This window comes from Sciurus carolinensis, chromosome 2 (assembly GCF_902686445.1).
Source record: "Sciurus carolinensis chromosome 2, mSciCar1.2, whole genome shotgun sequence".
Lineage (NCBI taxonomy): Eukaryota > Metazoa > Chordata > Mammalia > Rodentia > Sciuridae > Sciurus > Sciurus carolinensis.
In genome coordinates, this window is record NC_062214.1 from 109,888,223 (window position 1) to 109,915,100 (window position 26,878).

The 26,878-nt window shown below is 39.6% G+C and overlaps 1 protein-coding gene across 1 annotated transcript in view; it reads right to left on the reverse strand.

Moving 5' to 3' along the window:
• Stard9 (StAR related lipid transfer domain containing 9) overlaps nucleotides 1–26,878 on the reverse strand; it is a 73,909-nt gene that overhangs the window by 15,079 nt on the left and 31,952 nt on the right. The window contains exons 4-14 of the mRNA XM_047542423.1: nucleotides 17,101–17,168; nucleotides 15,876–15,973; nucleotides 15,045–15,251; nucleotides 14,759–14,856; nucleotides 13,501–13,578; nucleotides 12,995–13,066; nucleotides 11,022–11,201; nucleotides 6,529–6,580; nucleotides 6,071–6,208; nucleotides 5,315–5,397; nucleotides 5,096–5,199 (exon numbers count right to left, since the gene is read on the reverse strand). Of these exons, the coding sequence (XP_047398379.1) occupies nucleotides 5,096–5,199; nucleotides 5,315–5,397; nucleotides 6,071–6,208; nucleotides 6,529–6,580; nucleotides 11,022–11,201; nucleotides 12,995–13,066; nucleotides 13,501–13,578; nucleotides 14,759–14,856; nucleotides 15,045–15,251; nucleotides 15,876–15,973; nucleotides 17,101–17,168 (1,178 nt within the window). The remainder of the gene's footprint in view (nucleotides 1–5,095; nucleotides 5,200–5,314; nucleotides 5,398–6,070; nucleotides 6,209–6,528; nucleotides 6,581–11,021; nucleotides 11,202–12,994; nucleotides 13,067–13,500; nucleotides 13,579–14,758; nucleotides 14,857–15,044; nucleotides 15,252–15,875; nucleotides 15,974–17,100; nucleotides 17,169–26,878) is intronic.

A 26,878-nucleotide genomic window follows, 5' to 3' on the forward strand; every position in this document is an offset into this window, starting at 1 on the left:
GAGGCTCACTTGAAACTAGGAGTTCAAATCCAACCTGGGCAACAGAGCAAGACCCATATCTCAGTCAACTAACCAACCAGACAAGAAATACATAAATAAAAATAAAGAAGACAAGTGCATGAGAGTTCCAGGATGGGGATGGAAGGGAGCTGCTGGGAAGAGTCAGATTCTTCCAGAGGCTGACAAAAAGCCCGAATTAGGTTTGCTTTACTCATTTCTCAGTCCTCACTCTACTCCCAAGTTGTTATGTCAAAGATTTGGAGAGGCTTGTTTATCAGTTTGATACTGGAAGCAGGTGTCGAGTAATATGAGCATGTTATTCTAAGGGATTCACCCTTTTAGCTATAGTTTGGATCTTGACTGTCCCCCAAAGTCCACTTATTGAAGGCTTGGTCCACAACCCATGGTGCCATTGAGAGGTAGTGAAACCTTCAGGAGGTGGGGTCAACTGGAAGAAAGTTAAATCACTGGAGGAATGCTCTTGAAGGAAGATATCGGGACTCTGGCTTCTCTTTTTCTGTCTCTCTTTGCTTTCTGGCTGCTTCTGTCACGTGCTCCTACCATGATATACTATGCTGCCACAGGTCTAAAAGCAACAGGACCAACCATAGACTGAAGCCTCTAAAGGCCAGGGATGGCAACCAGAACTGAAAACCAGCTAATGCTAAATAGAAGTAATAGTTAATGTAAAACATTTTATAAATGAATTTATATGTATCATGCCTGTATTACTACTCTAATCCTTTTCTGACCACAGAAATGGTTGAACTGTAAGCATGAGGCAGCCCAACCATAAGACCCACAGATTACCAGATAAACAAATCTTTTTGTTGTTGTTGATACTGGGGTTGAACCCAGGGGCACTTTACCACTGAGCTACATTCCCCAGTCCTTTTGATTTTGAGACAGGGTCTTCCTAAGTTGCTTATGGCTTAACTAAGTTGCTGAGACTGGTCTTGAATTTGTTATCCTTCTGCCTTAGCCTCCCGAGTCTCTGGGATTACAGGTCAACATGGCCAAATATTTCCTTTATAAAGTTGATTGTCTCAGGCATTTTGTTATAGTAACACAAAGCTAACATACCACATTATGGAACAGAATGAAGTCATAGACAATATTAAAACACAGGTACACAAACTATAGTCTGTAAGTCAAATTTGGTATCCTACCTGTTTTTTGAAAATAAGTTTTTACTTGAATATAACCATGCCAATCTGTTTTTGTATTGTCCAAGGTAGGCTGCTTTTGTGTCACATCAGAAAAATTGAGCAGCTATGTTATAGGCCACATGGTCCACAAAGCTCTTTTTCTTCTTTTAAAATTTTTTTAGTCGTAGATAGACACAATATCTTTAGTTTATTTATATGATGCTGAGGATCAAATCCAGTGCCTCACACATGCCAGGCAAGTGCTCTACCATTGAGCAACAACCCCAGTCCTCTACAAAGCTCTTTATGGAAAAAAATTCACCACTCGTGACTTAGAAGAAATTAAGATTTTTTTTTTAAACCAGGGATTGAACTCAGGGGCACTTAACCACTGGGTCATATCCCCAGCTCTTTTTGTATTTTATTTAGACACGGGGTCTTGCTGACTTGCCAAGTGCCTCACTAAATTGCTGAGGCTGGCTTTGAACACAATCCTCCTGCCTTAGCCTCCAGAGTGGCTGGGATTACAGGTATGTACCACCACGCCCAGCTAGAAATTAAATTTTTGTAATGCAATCTTCAGAAGCCAGTGAAGGGTGTACAGGTAGAATAAATAGATCAGGGGAAGAGAAACTGACCACCATGGTCTCTTTCCTGGGAAAGGGGTGTAAAGCAATTCAATCTGTAATGGGTCCAAGTTATGAACACTTTGGCTCAGGAGAAGGTTGGTGCTTACTGATGTGGGCAAAAGGCCAAATATACACAATAGAACATAGAGAAAGAGGAAAGGTACCCTCTATCACACGTGAAGCAGAAGGCCAGGGATGGCAACCAGAACTGAAAACCAGCTAATGCTAAATAGAAGTAATAGTTAATGTAAAACATTTTATAAATGAATTTATATGTATCATGCCTGTATTACTACTCTAATCCTTTTCTGACCACAGAAATGGTTGAACTGTAAGCATGAGGCACACCCACAGATTACCAGATGCAAGAGCAGGGAGGGATCTGTATTCTGGATTCCCTGACGTTACTCAGTTTCCTCCTCTGGTGTCTCCCCAGCCCTCAGATTTCCAATTTGCTTCTTCCTAGAAGAGAGTTTCCCTGTTCCTCCTCTATGAAAGTAGCAGCTACAACAGCCTTCTTCATAGCAGCAATGGGACCTGCAGTGGGAAACTGGGGTGATCACTACAGACATAGTGCATTTACCCAAGATACCACACAGGATTAGCCAGGAGAGGTCCTCTGCTAAGCACATCATTCAAGCTCCTAGCAAGCAGTTGAAAACAAAAATATCTCTTATGTTAATGTATACAGGTACATTACCAAAGGTAATGCTTCATTACCCACCAGCCAAAGGACCTCTGTCCCTATCAGATGACTTCCCTTCATCTTCAGTGACTCTAGCATCCCATAACTTCACTGCACCCTCTGTGCTTTCCCCTCTGACAGCCCTCCCCAGCTGCAGAAGAGTCTGGCAGCTTCTGCAGCAGAATGCAGTAGTGTCTACTTACTAAGTCAACAGTGGCAGCAATGGCAATAACAGCATTTTAGACTGTGTCCTCAAAATTCCAAATGGGAAAATGCCAAGACAACAGGCAATAATTTTCAAGGACAAATTCCTCTCTGGTCCAGATCATGGATGCAAAGGAGAAAAGGAGGACAGACTGGTCAATTTTCTTTGGTTCTAAAGTCGGCTCCAGTTCCCACAAGTGCTCATCCAGATAGAAAAATGACAGTAAGCCAGCCTAGGATAAGGGGAGGCTTTGAAATCATGCCCAACGAAGGCAAGAGCCAAAAATCCAGACTGGTAGTCCAGCTGACAATGTGCGTTTTTCTCTACTCTTACAGGTTCCTCTCACTGGACCCTTTGCCAATCATAGGCTTGAGCATCACATCACACAACCTGACCAGGATTGTCATACAGATGCTGGCTTCGGTAGCTGGGCAGGACCAGCCTAGCCTACCAGTTCCTAGAGCTGATGTTGAATGGTGAAGGCAGTAGGTTGGAGAGGTCTTGATTCTGAAATCCTTTTCTGTCCTCTGAATGAAAGGGACATTTTAAAAATTAGAGCATTATACATAGTATTTGGGTTCATTTTGACAAAATCATTAATGCAAGCAATTTTATTTCAATCCCCTTTCCTCTCCACGATTCATGCTCTCACTGTCCTCCTCCTTCCCCCTATTCTCCCTTCTCTGCTCCACTGAACTTCCTTTCTTCTACATATACATAAAGGTGAAATTCAAAAGGAACATTATTGGTATTACTGAAAGGTCATGTCAGTGTCTGTGGGACTGGAAAGCCCTAGAAGACTTTGAAGAGGCTGAAGATCACTGGGTACTCTAGGGTGGATAGGCCAGTTGGTTAGATGGGAAGACAGGAAAGAGAAAGGGAGGCAGCCTTCCCGGGAAGCTTGTCCCTAGACCCTTCCAGCAATAGGGGCTGTGGGCCACGACAGTACCATGCACATGCACTCGTTCTTTCAGTCCCATCACAAGAATCCTGGGAAAGAGAGGGCAACATTCTTACTTCAGAGGTGAGGAAATGGGCTCAGGGGTTCAGTGAACTGCCTGAGGTCACACAACTTTTATGTCGTAGGGCTGGGATGTGAACTCTAATGTATCTCATCCACATTCACAGCTCTTTACGTTGCAGTATTACTCTCTGTAAACCTCTGAACTCTGGGAAAATGAGATCTTCAAGGCATCTTCCTAGTCAAAGCCTTACCTAAAACAAAGTCTCCTTTTGAGACTTCACTACAAAGAAGAGGGACCACACTGACAAAATAAGAGCTCTGGCCTCAGTTCTGAGTTCCCCTTGTTCTTGTGTCATCTTGTGTCATCTCTTCACAACTTACCCTTTACCCTAAAAAGCCTTCAGTCACTCAACTCTAGGATCATCCTCCATTAAACCGTTGTCTGAGAATCCTTCAATCCTGAGCAGCCCTCCTATGAGGACTTGCCTACTGTACATGCTCCCACTGTCCCTCAGTCCATCTTCTCTCACTACCAACGTTGGACCCAAGGCTGTCTTCCTCTGCCATTGAATGCTGCTGGCCTGAGGAAAGAGCAGCTGGATCCCTCTGAAGGGACCAAGGGCCATCAGAACCTGCTGAGAACCCTGAGCTCAAGGTGCTTAGCAGTCTCCTTCCCGACACCAGTGATCTCACAGGCATTAAATCTCCTGCTGATATTTTCTATAGGAAATTACAAAGACAGAAGCCACTGGCTTATTGGAAGAGAAGAACTACCATACCAAACCCATTAGGCATTAAGACCAGGGAAAGGGATTCTATGTAGAAATGGATGAACTGTGACTATGAAGTGGAAAAGTAGTTGCTATCAATCACATACAAAACTCTGACTCAAGGTTTTGCAGTTAAAATGCAGGTGAAGTGGATTAGAGCCCCAAAATATTTTCATATTGTTCCTATAGTTCCTGCACCTCTTATGCATACTTTTGGATTTTTGGTTATGAGAGAAGAAAAAGGATTGTCAGTCACATAATATCTTTAAAAATTCAGAGTAAGTCATAAGTTCTGGAGGCTAACTTACTTACACAATGAGCTCATACACAGGTCAGAATTTAAAAAGGAATGCAGAGAGGTAAATTTAGAAGCAGTATCCAAGATGTCTGCAAACACTTCGTAGTTTAATCTTGTTGATGGGAAAGTGGCCACTGGAATTATCAAATGGTATATACATCTTTCAGTAATAAAGAAAGGTGAAATATCAAACAGGAAATGAAGGTCGAGGCCACTTTTCTGTCAACTATAAACTCAGCAGGTTGTTCAGCATCATAAGATCACTTGCCCAGGTTGATTCAGAGCAGGCCTCACTTAGACCTGGGCTGCTATACCAGTCATTTCCTGCTGTATATTGTAATAGATTAAGAAGCAAATGTAGGAGGTTCCACATCAGTACAAGTAGCTGATTCTCACCTGTCCTTCCAAAGTGAAGGGCAGAGACTCAGCCGGGAGGCAGTGACATCTCCATCCAAGTCCAGCCATTCCAAAGAGCCACTACTACCATAAATCTCTCCAACCTGGAACAAGATAAAAGACAAAATGAGGTTGCCATCATCCTCCCCAGTCCAACAGAATAGGACAAAGAAGAAACAGCAAAACCATCAGCAACCTGGAATTCACAGCCACACTGACCTGCCTTTGTTGTCGCAGGATAGCAGCCTCTGCTGGGTGGTAGAATCGGAACTTTTGTGCTTTCCCCAGTGTTAGGAGAGCTCCTGCAGTGCAGAGACAACTGAGAATTTAATCAGATCACATTTAAGTATATAATTTGTGCAGGGCACTGGTTTGTGAGATAAAGTCATGCCCTCAACAAGTTGATGCTTTAACTGAGTTGATATGTATTAATTATTACCTCACAACATATGTTTTGAACTAAGAAACGGGAGGAGTTATTGTACTCTATCAGAAAGCAAGAGGAATTTCAGTTGGAGTAGTTAAGCGAAAACTTCATTGAAGAATAGAAACTAAAGTTCAGTTTCAAAAGACAAAAAGAACTTTAATAGATGAATAATACTAGTGACAGTAATAATAACAGTAAAATGACAATGAATCTTTACTAAGTGCCAACCCACTCTGTTAAGAACCTTACAAGGATAGGGTTTCTTCAATCCTTGCAATCCTATTGTTATCTCCATTTTACAGATGAGGAAATTGAGTTTCAGAGACTTTCCTAAGGACACAGAGCTAACAAACACAGGCAAAAATTCCAGAGAGTCATTCTCAACTCTAAGGTCCTAGATAATTGTGTTAGGAAATCTTCAGGTCTCTGGGTGTGGAAGGTAAGTGATTCATCTTTAAAGCCTGCATCACTGAGCTCTTTGGGCCCTTAAGAGACTGGAATTGCTCCATCATTCATCCTGGTATAAACAGGGCTGTAGACAATCCTACCTTGAGTCAGACGACAGGAGGCAGTGACCTCACGGCCATTGACTGTGCAGCGTGCCCCCTGTGCAGGCCAAAGAATGACTACTCCACAGGTGCTGGTGATTGTACAGTGATCTCTTTCAATCCACTGACCCTGAAGAACTATAGAAGGGTTTGGGGGTCACTTGGGTGGGTGGGTGGTGGACAATTCAGGGAAATACCTCTTCCAGTCTTACTATGGGATCAGAATCCAACATCCATAAGATCTCCATCATAGAAAGAAAGGAAGAGCTTCCACTTCAAACCACCCAGAGCTAAAATCCTCCCACTGTGTGGTTCTTAAAAAGCCTAGTAACAGAGAAGCAGACCCTTAATACTTCAAAGATTCCTTTCCTCTAAGAGCATCATAAGATTCCTCTGAAGAAATATTTCAGGCACAAATAACTGCCACGAGTGTCGGGCCCCTGTGTGATGTTACTTACCAATGTCCTGTTCTTGGTCTGAGTCGCTTCTTCCAATTTTTGTTATCCCCTCCTATGGGAAAACCATTTTAATAAAATAAAAAGGGACACTTGCCCATAAAGGAGAGTTCATTCTTGAGTGTTATCATTGTCTTTCCATTCCTATTTCAGTCTTTTCTGTACCACTTCTCAGCTTTGGTCTAGGTGGTTCTGACCCTGCCCATATCACACTACAGCCCAGGAAGCCCAAAAGAAGGTGGTGAGGGTGGGAGACAACACAGCTCTAGCTCTTTGCAAAGTTGGCAAACTTCTTTATGTCCTGTAACCTGAAGCTAAGGAATAGCCAGTCACTGGCCAGAAATTCTCTAGTCAGAGAAAGTAGACATAAAGTATAGCTTTCCCCCCCAATAGGGCTAAGGTTAGTGTGGTCCAAGTTTGATCCAGTAAGTCTTAAAGAGACAAACTTCTAGTGAAGATTTATAGAAACACAGAATTATTACCTTCTTGGTCCGTAGATGAAGTTTAACAGACACCAGATTCTAAGAAGGGTAAAACACAAATAGGAAAAAAGCACCTCTAGAATCAAAGAAAACTGGAAGAGAATATAAAAGAGTAGAGGAAAATGGGAGTTAGTGTAAATAAATCACTGGGTTAGTAGAAGACAAGACCTTCTAGCCCTTGGAATACGGCAAAGCTGCTTAAGACTACAGAACTCTATTTGGAGCAGGCAGCAACATGGCAACAAAGATGCTGAATTTTAGATACATCTAAAATTCATTTACTGAGTAACCATTCCATATATCGCAGGCATTATGCTGAGTGTTTTATAGATATAATCTTATTTAATTCTTTAACAACCTAAAACAGGTATTATTGTCCCCTTATAGAGGAGAAATCTGAAACACATAGAGGATAAATTGCCCAAGAAACCCACATATTCAGTAGGAGAGCTGTGACTAGAATTTAGGTGTTTTAGGTATTTCTGGATCCTACAACCTAGGCTTTTTTGGACTCAACATACCACCTTCTCAGTAACATGTTTTCATAGTGACTAGAGTTATCTACTAGGTTTCACTGTCAGCAGCAAGAACAGGGAGCTCTCCAGAAATAGCTTGTGTGAAGAAAGAATCCTGGAAGTAATGAATGAGTTGTTGGCCTCTCTATTTGCCCCTCTGCCGCTCCTTCCTGCATATGCACACCCAGAAACTGGCTTTTCCTGCTCAGCCACTGAAGATCAAACGAGTCAATGGGTGATAGTCCCCACAAACTATCTTATTTATTTACTTAAAGTTTTGTTTGTGGTACTGGGAATTGAACACAAGGGCACTCTACCACTGAGCTATGGATATATAGCCTTTTTACAATTTTTTTGTTTTGACACAGGGTCTCACTAAATTGCCCAGGCTGGCCTAGAACTTTTGATTGGGTTGCCTCAGTCTCCTGAGTCACTGGGATTATGAGCAAACACCACCACACCTGGTCTTTACAAACACTGTCAAACAGAATCAGGAAGAGTTCAAAGAAAATAGGTCTAAACTCTTCATGTGAGCTTAGGAAAGACCTGCCCTGATGATAAGACACAATCCTCCCCAAAGAATAAAGCCTCGGCGTATCACAATGTCCAGAACTGCAGGGAAGAAACTACCAAAAAAACTTTGCATCTTAAGTAACAAGGACCTGTGTTTGCTGCTCCTTCTGTCTCTTTATGCAGGGAGCATTGACTGCACAAAGGTGAGTACAAGGATATTAATAACCTATGCTCTACCCATCCTTTCTTTAGCCCCATCTCTATTCAAGGAGCTTCTCAAGGTGATCCAAGGGAAAAACAGCTTCCAGGGTATCACCAAGAACTACTTCCAGAACTGTTACCATATTAGCAAAGTAAATATAAATACAGATAATTTTTCTGAGTACAGTATCACACCTATAATCAGTCATTTGGAAGACTAAGGCATGAGGATCACAAGTCAAAGGTCAGCTTCACAATGTAGCAAGATCCCATCTCAAAAATAAAAATTTTAAAAAGGGGTTAGGGTGTGGCTCAGTGATGAAGTACTTGCCTTTCATTCACAAGGCCCTGGGATCCATCACCAATACCATAAAACAACAACAACAAACCAACAATCTTGGTACATTACAGTTAAATCATTACCTAAACCAGGATCTAAATAAACAAAAAAAAAAAAAAAAAAAGAAAGAAAGAAAGAAAAATGGTACATAAAATGCAGAAGTGCCAAGATTAGAACCAAACTAAAATCTCATCACACAGGTCCACTGGAAATGCACCAAGGAAGGAAAACCCTCCCTAAGTGCCAAATGAAAAATCAGCAATCTGCTATTCAGGTAGCATCATCACTCATCTCCAGGACAATTAGATTCAGCAGACATGGTCCTTCACCCTCTGATGCTACCCTAAGTTTTCCTACTTAACACCTAACTTCATCAGCACACTTTATATCCAATTAATACATCAGATCAATTCTACTCAGTCAATTTAATGGATCTGATCTCTTCCTGACTCCTAACCTCTCCCTATGCTTCTGGACTAATAGATGGATTTATAGCCTTTTGGTATTTAGATTTGTTGTTAAGGTAAAAGGAGACACCCCCTTCTGCCTGAGGCATTTCACTGAGACAATTTATGCCCAGTATGCTAAAAAATAAGCTACTTTACCATTGAGACACACAGCCTCTGACAACTTCCCTAGGGGCTTATCCTAAGAACATACATGCACTGTAGCAGCAGAAGCCTAATTTCTCCTGGGATAATAAAAGCATTACATATCCCCATCAACTCTTTGTTCTTTTTAAATGTCACCTGGGGATAAAGAGAATAGAAAATGAATTTTCAGTGAGCACAGGGATGGTGGCTGGTAAAATGTGGTCTACTATCCATATGAACTGTCTTTCAACAGAGGGACATATTTGACAAGGACACAGCATAAGACTCTATCTACCATGGAGTAATTAACTCTCTCTCTCTCTCTCTCTCTTTAATGATTCAATGTGATTTTTTTACACAATACCTTTATTTTATATATTTATTTTTATGTGGTGCTGAAGATTGAACCCAGTGTTTCACATGTGCTAGGCAAGTGCTCTACCACTGAGTTACAATCCCAGTCTGGGTCACTAACTTCTAAAACTAGTTCATTTCAATCTCCAGGATAAATAAAGAACTCAAAAAACTTAACACCAAAACCACCCCCCCCAAATAACCGAATCAATAAATTGGCACAGGAACTGAACAGACACTTCACATAAGAAGAAATATGAATGGTCAAAAAACATGAAAAAATGTTCAACATCTCTAGCAATTAGAGAAATGCAAATTAAAGCTACACTGAGAGTTCATCTCACTCCAGTCAGAATGGCAATTATCAAGAGTACAAGTAACAATGAATGTTGGCAAGGATGTGGGGGAAAAGGTACACTCATACATTGCTGGTAGGACTGTAAATTGGTGCAAACAATCTGGAAAGCAGTGTGGAGATTCCTTAAAAAATTTGGAATTGTGATCAGGAGGCTAAGGCAGGAGGATTGCAAGTTCAAAGCCAGCCTCAGCAATGACGAGGGGCTAAGCAACTCAGTGAGACCTCTTTCTAAATAAAATACAAAATAGGACTGGGGATGTGCCTCACTGGTTGACTGCCCCTGAGTTCAATCCTTGGTGAAGGAAGGAAGGAAGGAAGGATGGAAGGAAGGAAGGAAGGAAGGAAGGATGGAAGGAAGGAAGGAAGGAAGGATGGAAGGAAGGAAGGAAGGAAGGAAGGAAGGAAGGAAGGAAGGAAGGAAGGGAGGGAGGGAGGGGAAAGGAAAGAAGAAGGAAAACTCGGAATGTAACCACCACTAGATCCAATTATCCCACTCCTTGGCCTATACCCAAAGGACTTAAAATCAGCATACTACAGTAACACAGCCACATCAATGTTTATAGCAGCTTAATTCACAACAGCTAGATTGTAGAACCAACCTAGATGCCTCTATCTATAGAATTTTAGAGCACTGACAGCATTTCTTTTTTCTCGAGAGGTCTTGCTATGTTGCCCAGGCTGGCCTTGAACTCCTGGACTCAAAGCAATTCCCCTGCCTCGACCTCCTAAGTAGCTGGGACTACAGGGACATACCACCATGTCCAGCTTACACTGAAAAGTATTTCTGAGGTTAGGATTTTACTCTCCAAAACTGCATGCCCTGTGCTTCAGAAATCCAGAAAGGAAATAAAAGCATCATCATTCTTATTTTAAAATAAGGAAATAAAGATACAGAGAACAGAAGCAAATTATAGACCAACAACACTAGCAGTTAAAAAAATGATTTTTCTGATTTCCAGTCTTATATGCCATTACACAAAATCAAAACAGATCACAATTTGTCAGTCAGACTGGTTTCCTGAGAGCAAACCTGAAGGCAGCTCTGTGGCACCTGTCTCAACTCATAGAAACATGGCTTCTACCTCCTTCACTTCTGGGGCCAATGGCTCAGGAAGAAAGGAGGTGCACCAGTCTCCTCACCTTGAGGTAGTACAGCACAACACCTGTGCTAAGCACGTCATCCTCCAAGGCCATCAGGTGTGGTAGACTGGAGTCAATGACCACCCCAGACCTCCTCTTGTTGATGTCCACACTGTAATGTTCCAGGAGGGCCTGCCAGTCTTTCCACTTCTGGGTCCATTCTTTAGTCAGCTTGTCTATCTGCAGAGGTACAGGAAGTGATCTTAGACAGTTGGTGTGGGAAACAGACTAAAAGTGAGAGGCCACTGTGATCTCTTTCCCCAGGGTATTAATTTCTCATGATCCCCACTGTTACTTTTCAAAGCCTCACAGAAGTCCTTGTACCTCTTCCAACTATGAGTTCTTTGTATTGTTTTCTTCAATAAGTCTTACTTTTATAAATAGACATCCCCTCAATAAATGTTAAAGTTTTCTATAATAAGCATGTACTGTCCCTCTAATTAGAAATGTAATTAGATTACTTTGTAAAAATTAATTGATGTTACTCAGATATCTATGTTTATAATTCCCCTTTCCCCAATTTTTTAAAAGTTTTTTTTTGTTCTAATTAGTTGTACATGACAGCAGAATGCATTTTGACACATTATACACAAATGGAGCACAACTTCATTCCTCTGGCTGTACCTGGTGCAGAGTCACACCAGTCGTGCAATCATACTTAGGGTAACAATGTCCACCTCATTCCACCATCCTTCCCACTGCCCAATCCAATCCCTACTTTTTTTAAAGGTACTGGGAGTTATACCCAGGGTCTTGTACAGCAAGTCCTCTATCACTGAGCTACACCACCAGTCCTTTTTAAATTTCATTTTGAGACAGGGTCTCCCTAAGTTGCCCAGGATGGCCTCAAACTTGCAATCCTTCTGCCTCAGCCTGAGTAGCTGGGATTACAGGTGTACACCACAGTGCCCAGTTCCCATCTTACTTCTCCGTGATTCATATTTGAGATTCCTTTTATGATTTATTGAAGCCAGGAGAAAGAGATAAGCCTAGGCAGACAGGGAAATGGGCACTGGGACAACTTTCTGGACAGCAGAACACAAACAGCAGTTGCAGGATTTTGCTGAGAAACTGCAAGAAAGTTATTTTTAAATGGAGACATATATGACCTGGAGTCTATGGTCTCTCCAAAGAAGGAAAAATGCCTGGTCAATATTTTATTTTATTGTATTGTATTACACTGAATTATTTTATTTTATTGGTACCAGGGATTGAACCCAGGGGCACTTAACTACTGAGCCACATCCCCAGCACTTTTTATGTTTTATTTTGAGACAGGGTCTTGCTAAGTTGCTTATGTCCTTGCTAAGTTGCTGCGGCTAGCTTTGAATTTGCAATTCTTCTGCTTCAACCTCGCCACCACTCCCCAGCCACTGGGATTACCAGTGTACACCACAAAGTCTGGTGCTGGTGTGTGTGTGTGTGTGTGTGTGTGTGTGTGTGTGTGTATGTATATATATATATATATATATAAATATATATAAATAAATATATATACACACACACACACACACACACACTCACACACATATATGATACTTTTGTTTTATTTATTTTTTATGTGGTACTGATGATTGAACCCAGTGCCTCACAAGTACTAGGCAAGCACTCCACCACTGAGCCACAACCCCAGCCCCTGGTTAATATTTTGGTTGGACTAAAGGCTGCATAGATACCTCATAGACATCTACCTAGTGCCTTACCCAGGACTGGTCGAGTGGCTGACTTCCTTAAACCTAGAGATCCATATAAATCCTAGACAACAGCCATTCACTGATAACCTTCTCAGGTCCCCTTCCAGTTGAGGGAGCTGTGCTTTGCTTTAATAAAATCTTATACTTTGCTTTCACCCACTGCTGTCTGTGAATCTCATTCTTTGAATTTGTGAGACAAAAAACCCACCAATTTCACGATCTGTGTTACACTATGTAGGGGGATCAAACCTGCTTCTAGGGATACTACAGTCCACCCACCTTTACTTCATTTTTGAGAACTAGCTCCTTCAGATTTTCGTCCTTTCCATCATTTAATGAACGGAAGTTCCTCTGCACAAATAAAAAGACAAAGTGCTTTGATGTTTTCCTGGTGTGAACTATAGATAGGTCCTACACTTATACCTGCAGAAGGTAAAGGATAAAGGAAATACTTCATCATTAAAATCAGAAATAAATCAGGAGTCCAAGTATTTGGGATCATACTGGTACAAAGGAAATGTTCAAGGAAATGTTCCTCTAAGATCAAGATCACAGAACAAGGGCCATTCAGTCAAATACCCTCTGGGCAAGAGATGATCCAGCCAGAAGATGCCCAAACCATTGGAAGTTACATAGAAAAATCAGAGTAATCCCCCTCCTATCTTTGTTCCATGAATGTCAACTGTGAATATGTACTACAGCAGGTCCCAGATACTATGCAGAAAAAAAGGGACTTGGGAAGAGAACCTCACTTAAGTATGGAAAAGTTCTGATTGCCCATATACCAATTCAAAGCTCAGCAGCAAGGCTTTCAGTCTCTCAATCTCTTCCCTGAGTTCTCTGATGAGCTTCACATTTGCATCCTGAAACACAGAGGACACAGTCACTGATTGATATCAGGTCCTCACCAGTCATGAAATGCTATAAGCAACTGCTTGGAAGAAGTGGACTAATCCTTTGGAGTAACTTCTAGAACAGTTGTTCTCAAAGTACAGTCCCAAAACCAGCTGTAAGTAATTTCATCTAAGAACCTGTTAGAAATACAAATTATGGTCTCAACCCAGACCCACTAAACCATCAATTCCTGAGAGCTGGGACCCAGCTGATTATAACAAACTCTCCAGGTGACCCCCAACCCCACCCCAACACTGGGGATTGAACCCAGAAGCTTTCTACCACTGAGCAATATCTCCAGTCCCCGTTTTTGTATTGTTTTGTTTTGTGTATTTGGTACTGGGGATTGAACTCAGGGGCACTCAATCACCGAGCCACAACCCCCGGCCCTCTTCTGTATTTGATTTAGAGACAGAGTCTCACTGAGTTGCTTAGTGTCTCACTTTTTTTGCTGAGGCTGGCTTTGAACTCGTGATTCTCCTGCCTCAGCCTCCCAAGAAGCTGGAATTACAGGTGTGCACCATTGCACCTGCATCGAGGTGATTCTTGTGCTCATTACCCTAGAGCTGGAGGTCAGGAAGGTAACATAAACCAGGGTATGCATAGGTAGTAAGTGCTAATCTCCCATATTGTGAATAAACTTGATACCTGCCTAATTACATTGCCTCATACAATAGTCTCTATATGGGCTATCTATGCCTGGTCACTAGTTGTGACCCATGCGCTGGAATTTTTCACCAAAACTGCAAAGGAATAGTCTCGTGATTATGCAGCTCTCATAAAAAATAAATTTCTTATACTCCTTCTTAACTCCAAAACAGAGATTATATAGAGAAAAACAAAAACTCACAAGACATAAATTAACATCAATTAAAAAAAAAGTTTTAAATGACCTTTCTTAGGGTAGTAATGGTACACTAGGGATCTTAAGAGGAATGGCTTTAAAGAAATACCTAAAATAAATTATCCATAAATGTTACTGACTGAAAATAGTAGAGCTATCAGAGAAGGGTACAGTATTACATTGGAAGGAAGAATTTCACTCCCTTATCATTTGGAGAACAAGTCTGACAGGTGAGTAAAAAGAAAAAGAAATCAATCAGAATGTCATTAACTACGCCAGACTGGGACTTCCAATGAAGTTCTCACCTCATTTACCCGTGGCTTATTGATGATGTTTTTGGCATTTGATGCATACCTCAGTGTGCTCATGGTCTCACTGTAGCTAGTATGTGCAGGAGACACAGCTACGACAGAAAGAGAAAGTTGAAAATACATTTTGACAAGCCCTTCCAATCTAACTCTTAACACTCGCCTTGATGCTACTGCCCACACTATTATAAGAGACCCTTGAGGGAATGAGGAACATGAATGGTCAGGTCTTTTCTGAGGCAGAGCAGTACCAACAAGGAAGCAGCTCCAGTATCCCACTTACTGGCAACCATGATAGTTTTGGAGTTGCCGCCAAGACTGTCCTTCAGCAGCCAGGTCAACACAGAGTCCCGGTAAGGGATGTAAGACTGCCTCTGGGAGGGTACCCTTCTATTGTCCGTTCCGGAAGAGACAGGAATTCCACTGTCACCACCAGTGCTTGCTGTGCTCTTGAGACTTTGGCAGCTGTTGAACACTTGGGAGTTCTGGGCTTAATAGATTTAAAAAAAAAAAAAATATATATATATATATATATACACACACACACACACACACACATATGAAAGAAAGAAGAAAGAATTATGAAGCAAATGCATTGAAACAAAACAATTGTTGGAGAACATAGACTTAACAATCATACTTCCTGATCCCTTTTTGCATATGATGTGATGCCTTAAATTTGAGCCCTAAATCAAACTTTGAATTCATGATATGAATTGTTTGAGTGACATAATTTTTTAGTTTCTCCTATTTTTGAAATGATAATAATGGAATTGTGATCATGTCATGTTCTAAAATTACAGATATTTATCTGGTCCCAAACCAAAAGGTAACTTTATCAAGAACCTTGTAAATATCTCTACCACAACCTTCTTTTTTTTTTTTTTTTTGGTAGTACTGGGGATTGAACCCAGGGGCACAGTACCACCAAGCTACATCCCCAGGTTTTTTTTCTTTCTTTTAATTTTGAGAATGGTCTGGCTAAGTTGCCCAGGTTGGCCTTAAACTTGTAATTCTCTTGTCTCAGTTGTCTACCTATTTTGAAAAATGAAAATAATGAGAGTTATTTTCCAAATCTCCCTTCCACTCCAATCATCCCATCTGCCAGCAATACCTAAGGTGGAAATGACGATTCCCAGAGTCACAAGAGACTTGTTGATATTGGCTCCTTCAGTAATCCGGTCTTTACAGTAACTGGGATCTGCTCTTTCACTAAAACACAATAATGAAAACAAAAACAAAAGCAAACCAAAAACTACCCTTGTCATATTGTTTAAAGATACTATTCATTATGCTGTACATCCTGTTGTAAAAGACCCACATAATACATTCCTTTAGGATTCAGTCCTAAATTAACGTCTTGTAATGAACTGGCCAACGTTTCAGGCAATAAAAATAAAAAAATAAAATTCACTACATTACTGTTTTTGTCTCCCAGAGTACTTTATGCTAAATGTAATGTTCATTTAAAATAATGATATTAGCATAGCTTTTTGGTTTATCCTCTTCCCCTCTCTTTATTATTTTAAATTTACATATTAATGGCTTTATAGTATCTGTGCCATTAACTATCGACCATCTCAAATTCCCTTTAAATTAATGATAAATATTGAAAATTCAAATGTCAGAATGGCTGACAAAGTTTCTTTCAGAAACCAATGGTTCTTAAGGAAATGTTATGCCCTATTAATTGTTTAGCAGTTTCAAATTAAGAAAATTTGCTTTGACGTTATCCTCAAGACTTTCATCTTTCTGGATGCATACATGGCTACAATTCACACTTCCTTCTAATAATTAAAAAGGCAGTACCTTCTCCCCAACCCCACAATATCTTTAAAACTATTTTTAAAGTAGTACTAGAACCACATAGAATCAATATTAAAGGAAAAATTTGGCTAACTCAGTTTCCTCCACTTAGAATAGATAATTTTTCTTTTTTTCAACCTCATACCCTACCACTGAGCCACAACCCTCGCCCCTAAAGTAATTATTTTCAGTTTGGCTGTATACTGGTTTAAAAAATACTGTTGCCTACACCCCCATCACTCACACTAAAAATCCAATTTATTTGATCTAAGGTGCAGGTATTAGGAGTTTTAAAAGGTCTCCAGGAGATTTTAATGGGTATTTATGACTGAGAACCCCTGATGTAAAGGAACTTTTCAGTCCCTGACACACCATAACTTCTAACCTATCATTCAAAGAATTTCTTTTGTAATTTTTCTCAGAGTGACTTGATAAGTAAAAAGAGACTGAACCAAGCTTATTCTGTGTAAAATGGGTAAGAAAAAGATCGTTATCAAAGGAGTAATTAGCCTAGGCTTAGAAATCCTAATTACCTGCCTGCTAGGTCCACAAGGTTGATCTTGCTAGCAATCTCAGAAGGGAGGTTGTCTTCCAGGATTGCCTAAAGGGGAAAACACATTTAAAGTTATCATTTGGAATGATTTGAAATTTTTTCCCCTTAGACACCCTCCAACCCATAGTGATATTTTGAATTTTTATCCAACTCACTCAAGAAATGTGTGTTAGATCTAAGGTGCTCTGAATCAAATGAGCTCTCAATAGTTGACAAATAAAATCAGTAAGCTCTGGGTTATTACTTCATTAAAATCACTAGCATGTCTCACAGAATATGCAGTGAAAATCCCCATAAAGTTGTCTGAGCACAATATAATGCTTTTGGTAGTATGGCCATTTTGACAATATTAATTCTGCCTATCCAAGAACATGGGAGATGGTTCCATCTTCTAAAGTTTCTTTAATTTCTTTCCTTAGTGTTCTGTAATTCTCATTGTAGAGATCTTTCACCTCTTTTGTTAGATTGATTCCCAAGTATTATTTTTTTTTTGAGGCTACTGTGAATGGGGTAGTTTTCCTAACTTCTCTTTCCAAAGATTCATCACTTATGTATAAAAATGCATTAGATTTATGAGCATTGATCTTATATCCTGCTACTTTACTGAATTCACTTATGAGTTCTAAAAGTTTTCTGGTGGAATTTCCCGGATCCTCTAAATATATAATCTGTCATCAGCAAATACTGATAGTTTGAGTTCTTCTTTTCCTATTCATATCCCTTTAATTTCTTTGGTCTGTCTATTGCTCTCCCAAGTGTTTCAGGGACGATGTTGAATAGAAGTGGTGAAAGAGGGCATCCTTGTCTTGTTCCAGTTTTTAAAGGGAACGCTTTCAGTTTTTCTCCATTAAGAATGACGTTGGCCGTGGGCTTAGCATAGATGGCCTTTACAATGTTGAAGTATGTTCCTACTATCCCTATTTTTTCTAGTGTTTGAGCATGAAGGGGTGTTGTATTTTGTCAAACATTTTCTCTGCATCTATTGAAATAATCATATGATTCTTAACCTTAAGTTTATTGATGTGATGAATTACATTTATTGATTTCCGGATGTTGAACCAATCTTTCATCCCCAGGATGAACCACACTTGATCGTGATGCACTATTTTCTGAATATGTTTTTGTATGTGATTTGTCAGAATTTTGTTAAGGATTTTTGCATCTATATTCATCAGCGATATTGGTCTAAAATATTCTTTCCTTGATGTGTCTTTGCCTGGTTTTGGTATTAGAGTGATACTAGCTTCATAGAATGAATTTGGAAGGGTTCCCTCTTTTTCCTCTTTCATGAAATACTTTCAGGAGTACTGCTGTAAGTTCTTTTTTTTTGTTTTTTGTTTTTCAACATGCCTTGTCTTATGTTTCCCCCCACCCACAGATTTTTTTTTATTGTGAACAAATGGGATACATGTTGTTTCTCTGTTTGTACATGGAGTAAAGGCGTACCATTTGTGTAATCATAAATTTACATAGGGTAATGTTGTTTGATTCATGCTGTTATTTTTTCCCTTCCCCCTACCCCTCCCACCCCTCTTTTCGTCTATACACTCCTTCCTTCCTCCATTCTTGCCCCCCACAACCCTAACTCTAACCCCTAACACTAACCCCTCCCACCCCCATTATGTGTCATCATCCACTTATCAGCGAGATCATTCGTCCTTTGGTTTTTTGAGATTGACTTATCTCACTTAGCATGATATTCTCCAATTTCATCCATTTGCCTGCAAATGCCATAATTTTATCATTCTTTATGGCTGAGTAATATTCCATTGTATATATATACCACACTTTCTTTATCCATTCATCAATTGAAGGGCATCTAGGTTGGTTCCACAATCTGGCTATGGTGAATTGAGCAGCTATGAACATTGATGTGGCTGTATCTCTGTAGTATGCTGATTTTAAGTCCTTTGGGTTTGATTTTAAGGCCAAGGAGTGGGATAGCTGGGTCAAATGGTGGTTCCATTCCAAGTTTTCTAAGGAATCTCCACATTGCTTTCCAGAGTGGCTGCACTAATTTGCAGCCCCACCAGCAATGTATGAGTGTACCTTTCTCCCCACATCCTCGCCAACACCTGTTGTTGCTTGTATTCTTGATAATCGCCATTCTAATTGGGGTGAGATGATAATCTTAGGGTGATTTTGATTTGTATTTCTCTTATTACTAGACATGTTGAACATTTTTCCATATGTTTGTTGATTGCTTGTAGATCTTCTTCTGTGAAGTGTCTGTTCATTTCCTTAGCCCATTTGTCGATTGGGTTATTTGCATTCTTGGTGTACAGTTTTTTGAGTTCATTATAGATTCTGGAGATTAGTGCTCTATCTGAAGTACGAGTGGCAAAGATTTTCTCCCACTCTGTAGGCACTTTCTTTGCATTGCTGATAATTTCCTTTGCTGAGAGAAAGCTTTTTAGTTTGAATCTATCCCAGTTATTGATTCTTGCTTTTATTTCTTGTGCTATGGGAGTCCTGTTGAGGAAGTCTGGTCCTAAGCTGACATGTTGAAGATTTGGACCTACTTTTTCTTCTATAAGATGCAGGGTCTCTGGTCTGATTCCGAGGTCCTTAATCCATTTTGAGTTTAGTTTTGTGCACGGTGAGAGATATGGGTTTAGTTTCATTCTGTTGCATATGGATTTCCAATTCTCCCAGCACCATTTGTTGAAGAGACTATCATTTCTCCATTGCATATTTTTGGCACCTTTGTCTAGTATGAGAAAATTGTATTTATTTGGGTTTGTGTCCATGTCCTCTATTCTGTACCATTGATCTACCTGTCTATTTTGGTGCCAATACCATGCCGTTTTTGTTACTATTGCTTTGTAGTAGAGTTGAAGTTCTGGTATTGCAATACCCCCTGCTTCATTCTTCCTGCTAAGGATTGCTTTAGCTATTCTGGGTTTCTTATTCTTCCAGGTGAATTTCATAATTGCTTGCTCTATTTCTGAAAGGTACGTCATTGGGATTTTAGTTGGAATTGCATTGAATCTGTATAGCACTTTTGGTAGTATGGCCATTTTGACAATATTAATTCTTCCTATCCAAGAACATGGGAGATCTTTCCATCTTCTAAGGTTTTCTTTAATTTCTTTCTTTAGTGTTCTGTAGTTCTCATTGTAGAGGTCTTTCACCTCTTTTGTGAGATTGATTCCCAAGTATTTTATTTTCTTTCGAGGCTATTGTGAATGGGGTAGTTTTCCTAATTATTCTTTCCAAAGATTCATCACTTATGTATAAAAATGCATTAGATTGGGAAGGGAAAAAATAACAGAATGAATCAAACAACATTACCCTATGTAAATTTATGATTACACAAATGGTATGCCTTTACACCATGTACAGAAAAACAACATGTATCCCATTTGTTTACAATAAAAAATAAATAAAATTTTAAAAAATGCATTAGATTTATGTGCATTGATCTTATATCCCGCTACTTTACTGAATTCACTTATGAGTTCTAAAAGTTTTCTGGTGGAATTTCCTGGTTCCTCTAAGTATATAATCATATCATCAGCAAATAGGGATAGTTTGAGTTCTTCTTTTCCTATTCATATCCCTTTAATTTCTTTGTTCTGTCTAATTGCTCTGGCTAGAGTTTCAAGGATGATATTGAATAGAAGTGGTGAAAGAGGGCATCCCTGCCTTGTTCTAGTTTTTAGGGGGAATGCTTTCAGTTTTTCACCATTTAGAATGATATTGGCTATGGGCTTAGCATAGATGGCCTTTACAATGTTAAGGAATGTTCCCACTATCCCTATTTTTTCTAGTGTTTTGAGCATGAAGGGATGCTGTATTTTATCAAATGCTTTTTCTGCATCTCTTGAAATAATCTTGTGATTCTTGACTTTAAGTCTATTGATATGGTGAATTACATTTATTGATTTCCTGATGTTGAACCAACCTTGAATACCTGGGATGAAACCCACTTGATCATGGTGCACTATCTTTTGAATATATTTTTGTATGCGATTTGCTAAAATTTTGTTGAGAATTTTTGCGTTGATGTTCATTAAGGATATTGGTCTGAAATTTTCTTTCCTCTATGTGTCTCTGTCTGGTTTAGGTGTCAGGGTAATATTGGCTTCATAGAATGAGTTTGGGAGGGTTCCCTCCTCTTCTATTTCATGGAATACTTTGAGAAGTATTGGAATGAGCTCTTCTTTAAAGGTTTTATAGAACTCGGCTGAAAACCCATCTGGTACCAGACTTTTCTTTGTTGGTAGGCTTCTGATGACTTCTATTTCATTACTTGAAATTGGTCTATTTAAATTGTGTATGTCTTCCTCATTCAGTTTAGGCAATTCATATGTCTCTAGAAACCTGTTGATGTCTTCGAAATTTTCTATTTTGTTGGAGTATAGATTTTCAAAATAGCTTCTAATTATGTTTTGTATTTCAATCGTGTCTGCTGTGATATTTCCTTGTTCATTCCGAATTTTAGTGATTTGGGTTTTCTCTCGTCTTCTCTTTGTTAGTGTGGCTAAAGTTTTATCAATTTTGTTTATTTTTTCAAAGAACCAACTATTTATTTTGTCAATTTTTTGTATTGCTTCTTTTTTTTCAATTTTGTTGATTTCAGCTCTGAGTTTAACTATTTCCTGTCTTCTACTATTTTTGGTGTTGGTCTGTTCTTTTTCTAGGGCTTTGAGCTGTAGTGTTAGGTCGTTTATTTGTTGAGTTGTTTTACTTCTTTTATTGAATGCGCTGCATGAAATAAATTTTCCTCTAAGTACTGCTTTCATAGTGTCCCAGAGATTTTGATATGTTTCTTTTTTCTCATTTACCTCTAAGAATTTTTAAATTTCCTTCCTAATATCTTCTGTTATCCATTCATCATATAATAGCATATTGTTTAATGGTATATTCTATAAATGGTATATTCTATAAATGTCTGTTAAGTCTAAATTATTGATTGTGTTATTGAGTTCTATGGTTTCTTTGTTCAATTTTTGTTTGGAAGATCTGTCCAGTGGTGAGAGAGGCATGTTAAAATCACCTAGTATTATTGTGTTATGGTCTATTTGGTTTCTGAAATTGAGAAGGATTTGTTTGACATACATGGATGAGCCACTGTTTGGGGCATAGATGTTTATAATTGTTATGTCTTGCTGATTTATGCTTCCCTTAAGCAGGATGAAATGTCCTTCTTTATCCCTTCTGACTAACTTTGGCTTGAAGTCCACATTACCTGAAATGAGGATGGATACCCCAGCTTTTTTGCTGAGTCCATGTGCATGGTATTTTTTCCCCATCCTTTCACCATTAGTCTATGGGTATCTCTTTTTATGAGATGAGTCTCTTGCAGGCAACATATTGTTGGATCTTTCTTTTTAATCCAATCTGCCAGTCTATGTCTTTTGATTGATAAGTTCAGGCCATTAACATTCAGGGTTATTATTGAGATATGATTTGTATTCCCGGTCATTTGGTTCATTTTTAAAATTTTTATTTATTTATTTTTTTTGACACGACTTGGTTCCTCCTTTATTAGACAATTCCTTTAGGATATTTCCTCCCTTTGCTGATTTGCTTCTTTGTTTTTCATCTCTTGCTCATGGAATATTTGCTGAGAATGTTCTGTAATGTTGACTTTCTTTTTGTAAATTCTTTTAGCTTTTGTTTATCATGGAAGGATTTATTTCATCGTCAAATTTGAAGGTAAGTTTAGCTGGGTATAAAATCCTTGGTTGGCATCCGTTTTCTTTCAGGGCTTGAAAAATGTTGTTCCAGGCCCTTCTAGCTTTTAGGGTCTGGATTGAAAAGTCTGCTGATATCCGTATTGGTTTCCCCCTGAGTGTAATTTGGTTATTTTCTCTCACAGCCTTTACAATTCTGTCTTTATTTTGTATGTTAGGTATTTTCATAATAATGTGCCTTGGTGTGGGTCTGTTGTAATTTTGTGTATTTGGAGTCCTATAAGTCTCTTGAATTGATTTTCCATTTCATTCTTCAGATTTGGGAAATTTTCTGATATTATTTCATTGAATAGATTGTTCATTCCTTTGGTTTGTTTCTCTAAGCCTTCCTCAATCCCAATAATTCTTAAATTTGGTCTTTTCATGATACCCCATAGTCCTTGGAGACTCTGTTCATGATTTCTTACCATCTTCTCTGTTTGGTCAACATTGTTTTCAAGGTTAAATATTTTGTCTTCAATATCTGAGGTTCTGGGCTGGGGAGATAGCTCAGCTGGTAGAGTGCTTGCCTTGCAAGCACAAGGCCTGAGTTTGATCCCCAGTACTGCAAAAACAAAAACAAAACAAAACAAAAAATCTGAGGTTCTATCTTCCAGGTGTTCTATCCTCTTGGTTGTGCTTTCTATGGAGTTCTTAATTTGGTTTATTGTTTCCTTCATTTCAAGGATTTCTGTTTGGGTTTTTTTCAATATCTCTAACTCTTTATTGAAATGATCTTTTGCTTCCTATATTTGCTCTTTTAACTGTCGATTGGTGCAATCATTCAATGCCTGCATTTGCTCTTTCATCTCATCATTTGCTTCCCTGATCATTTCAATTATGTACATTCTGAACTCCCTTTCTGTCATTTCTTCTGCCATGCTGTCATTGGATTTTATTGATGTAACATCTAGATTTGTTTGGGACATTTTCTTCCCTTGTTTTCTCATATTGTTCAGGAATCAGTGGACCGCTGAGATATTGCAGATTTCCTCTATTGACTTATAATGTCCCTGAAGATTTCTAGTATATCCCCTCTTAGCCTTCAGTAGCCTGAAGTCTTGGAGGAAGTTGATAATGCGGTGCCCCACAAGGAAACTGCCTCTCTAGGGGTGGTGGCCTTCAGGTGGGGTATATTCCCTGCTAGTGAGCAGAGGTGCCTCCACTTGTTGAACAATGGTCATCCAAAGGGGAACTAGGCTGTGGGCTGAGGCAAGGCCTGTTGGGTCTCTGTCTCTGGTTTTACCGTCCTTGTGGGAAAACCTCACCCGGCGGGGAAGACTCACCCGGTGGGGAGGTCTCGCTGGTCAGTTCCCCTCCTAGAGGTTCCCCTCAATCCACAACTACCACCTGGGCTGGGCTGCCTTCCTCTGCAACGTTCCCAGGGGCCCGGACCTACCTCCTGGGCCTGGGAGCCTCACTCTTCACAGACGAGTCTCCTTAGGCTGCCCCTCCTCAGAGAAGCTCCTGCAGTCCTGGAACCTTTGCTCTGCCCCTCAGCTTGTCTCTGTGCGGCTCTTCCACCAAGAAGCCACCTAGGTCCTGGGACCCTGCTCTGCACCTAATTGCCTGGCTGTGCGGACCCTCCTCTGAGCAGCCACCTGGAGCCCCGTACAGTCGCTCCAAGTCCCAGCGACCCACCACACGCGTCTTCCTCCGGGCAGCCACCTGGTGTTCTGGTTCGGTCACTAGGAGTCCAAGCAACTCACTGCGCACCTCCTCCTCCCGACAACCGCCCGTAGCCCTGGTGCAGTCATTCCGAGTTCAAGCGACCTGCCGCGCTCCTCCTCCTCCTCCGGGCAGCCCCCAGGAGTTCAGGAGTGGTCGCTCTGAGTCCAAACAGCTTGCCACGTAGCTCCTCCTCCGGGAAGCCACCTGGAGCCCCAGTGGGTTGCTCCGAGTCCAAGCGTTGTGCTGAGCGGCCTCCTCTACAATGCTCCCAGTTGTCAGAGTTCACTGCTCCAATGGGGGGAGGGTGTCTCGTTGGGCAACTCTACTTCACAAAGTTCCCTGCGTTCCAGGACTACCGCCCCATCTAGGACACCTCCCCAATGGGAGAGACTCACCCGGTGACTTTGAGTTGGTCCCAAGTCTCTCAATATCTTCTCTTCTTGAATCCTGAGTCCTGGAGCAACATGAAATGCAGCCACCCTCTAGTCCGCCATCTTGAAACGCCTGGCGTAAGTTCTTGAAGGTCTCGTAGAACTCAGCTGAGAATCCATGTGGTCCTGGGCTTTTCTTGGTTGGTAAGCTATTGATGGCTTCTTCTTTTCATTTCTTGAAATAGTTTTGTTTAAATTGTGTACGTTTTCCTGGTTCAGTTTGGGAGGATCATATGTCTCTAGAAATTTGTCAGTGTCTTTGAGATTTTCTATTTTTCTGGACTACAGATGTTTAAAGAAGCTTCTTTTATGTATTTCAGTGGTGTCTGTTGTGATATTTCCTTTTTCATCATGAATTTTAGTAATCTGAGTTTTCTCTCTTCTCTTTGTTAGTATGATTAAGGGTTTATGTATTTTGTTTACTTTTTCAAAGAACCAACTTTTTGTTTTCTCAATTTTTTGAATTGTTTCTTTTGCTTCAATTTCATTGATTTCAGCTCTGATTTTAATTACTTCCTGTTTTCTACTACTTTTGATGTTGTTCTGTTCTTTTTTTCTAGGACTTTGAGATGTAATATTAGGTCATTTAGTTGTTCACTTTTTATTATTTTCTTGAATGTGCTCCATGCAATGAATTTTCCTCTTAGTACTGCTTTCATAGTGTCCCAGAGATTTTGATATGTAGTATCATCATTCTCTTTTAACTCTAAGAATTTTTTTTATTTCCTCCCTGATGTTTTCTGTTACCCATGCTTCATTCAATAGCATATTATTTAGTCTCCAAGTATTGGAGTAGTTTGTTTTTTATTTTGTCATTGATTTATAATTTCATTCCATTATGATCTGATAGAACACATGGTAGTATCTCTATTATTTTGCATTTTCTAAGGGTTGCTTTGTGGCATAACATATAGTCTAATATAGAGAAGAATCCATGTGCTGCTAAGAAGAAAGTGTATTTGCTCATTGCTGGATAGACTATTCTATATTATATCTGTTAAGTCTAAGTTATTGATTGTATTATTGAGTTCTATGGTTTGTTTAGTTTTTGTTTGGACGATCTATCCAGAGGTGACAGTGGTATGTTAAAGTCACCCAGAATTATTATGTCGTGCTCTATTTGATTCCTGAAATTGAGAAGGACTTGTTTGATGTACATGAATATGCCATTGTTTAGGCCATAAATATTTATGATCATTATGTCTTCCTGATTTATGGTTCCCTTAAGGAGTATGAAATGTCCTTCTTTGTCCTTCTGACTAATTTTGGATTGAAGTCCACTTTATCTGATATAAGGATGAAAATCCCCACTTTTTACTGAGTCTGTGTGCATGGTATGTTTTTTCCCATTCTTTCACTTTAGTCTGTGGATGTCTTTTTCTGTGAGATGAGTCTCTTGAAGGCAGCATATTATTGGATCTTTTTTTTTAAATCCAATCTGCCAGTCTTTGCCTTTTGGTTGATGAGTTTAGGCCATTAACATTCAGGGTCATTATTGAGATACAATTTGTATTCCCAGTCATTTGGGTTTATTTTTGGTTTTTAACTTGACTTGGTTTCTCCTTTGATTGGTTTTTCCTTTAGGGTAGTTCCTCCTTTTGCTGACCTGCATTGTTGTTTTACATTTCTTCCTCATGAAATATTTTGTTGAGAATATTCTGCAGAGCAAGCTTTTTATTTGTAAATTCTTTAAACTTTTGTTTATCATGGAAGGATTTTATTTCATCTTCAAATCTGAAGGTTAATTTTGCTGGATATAAGATTCTTGGTTGGCAACCATGTTCTATTAGAGCTTGAAGTATATTGTTCCAGGCCTTTCTAGCTTTTAGGGTGTTGGGTTGGGAAATCCGCTGATATCCATATAGGTTTCTCCCTATGTGTAATCTGATGCTTTTCTCTCGCAGGCTTCAAGATCCTATCTTTATTTTGTAAGTTAGGCATTTTCATTATGATGTGCCTTGGTGTAGATCTGTTG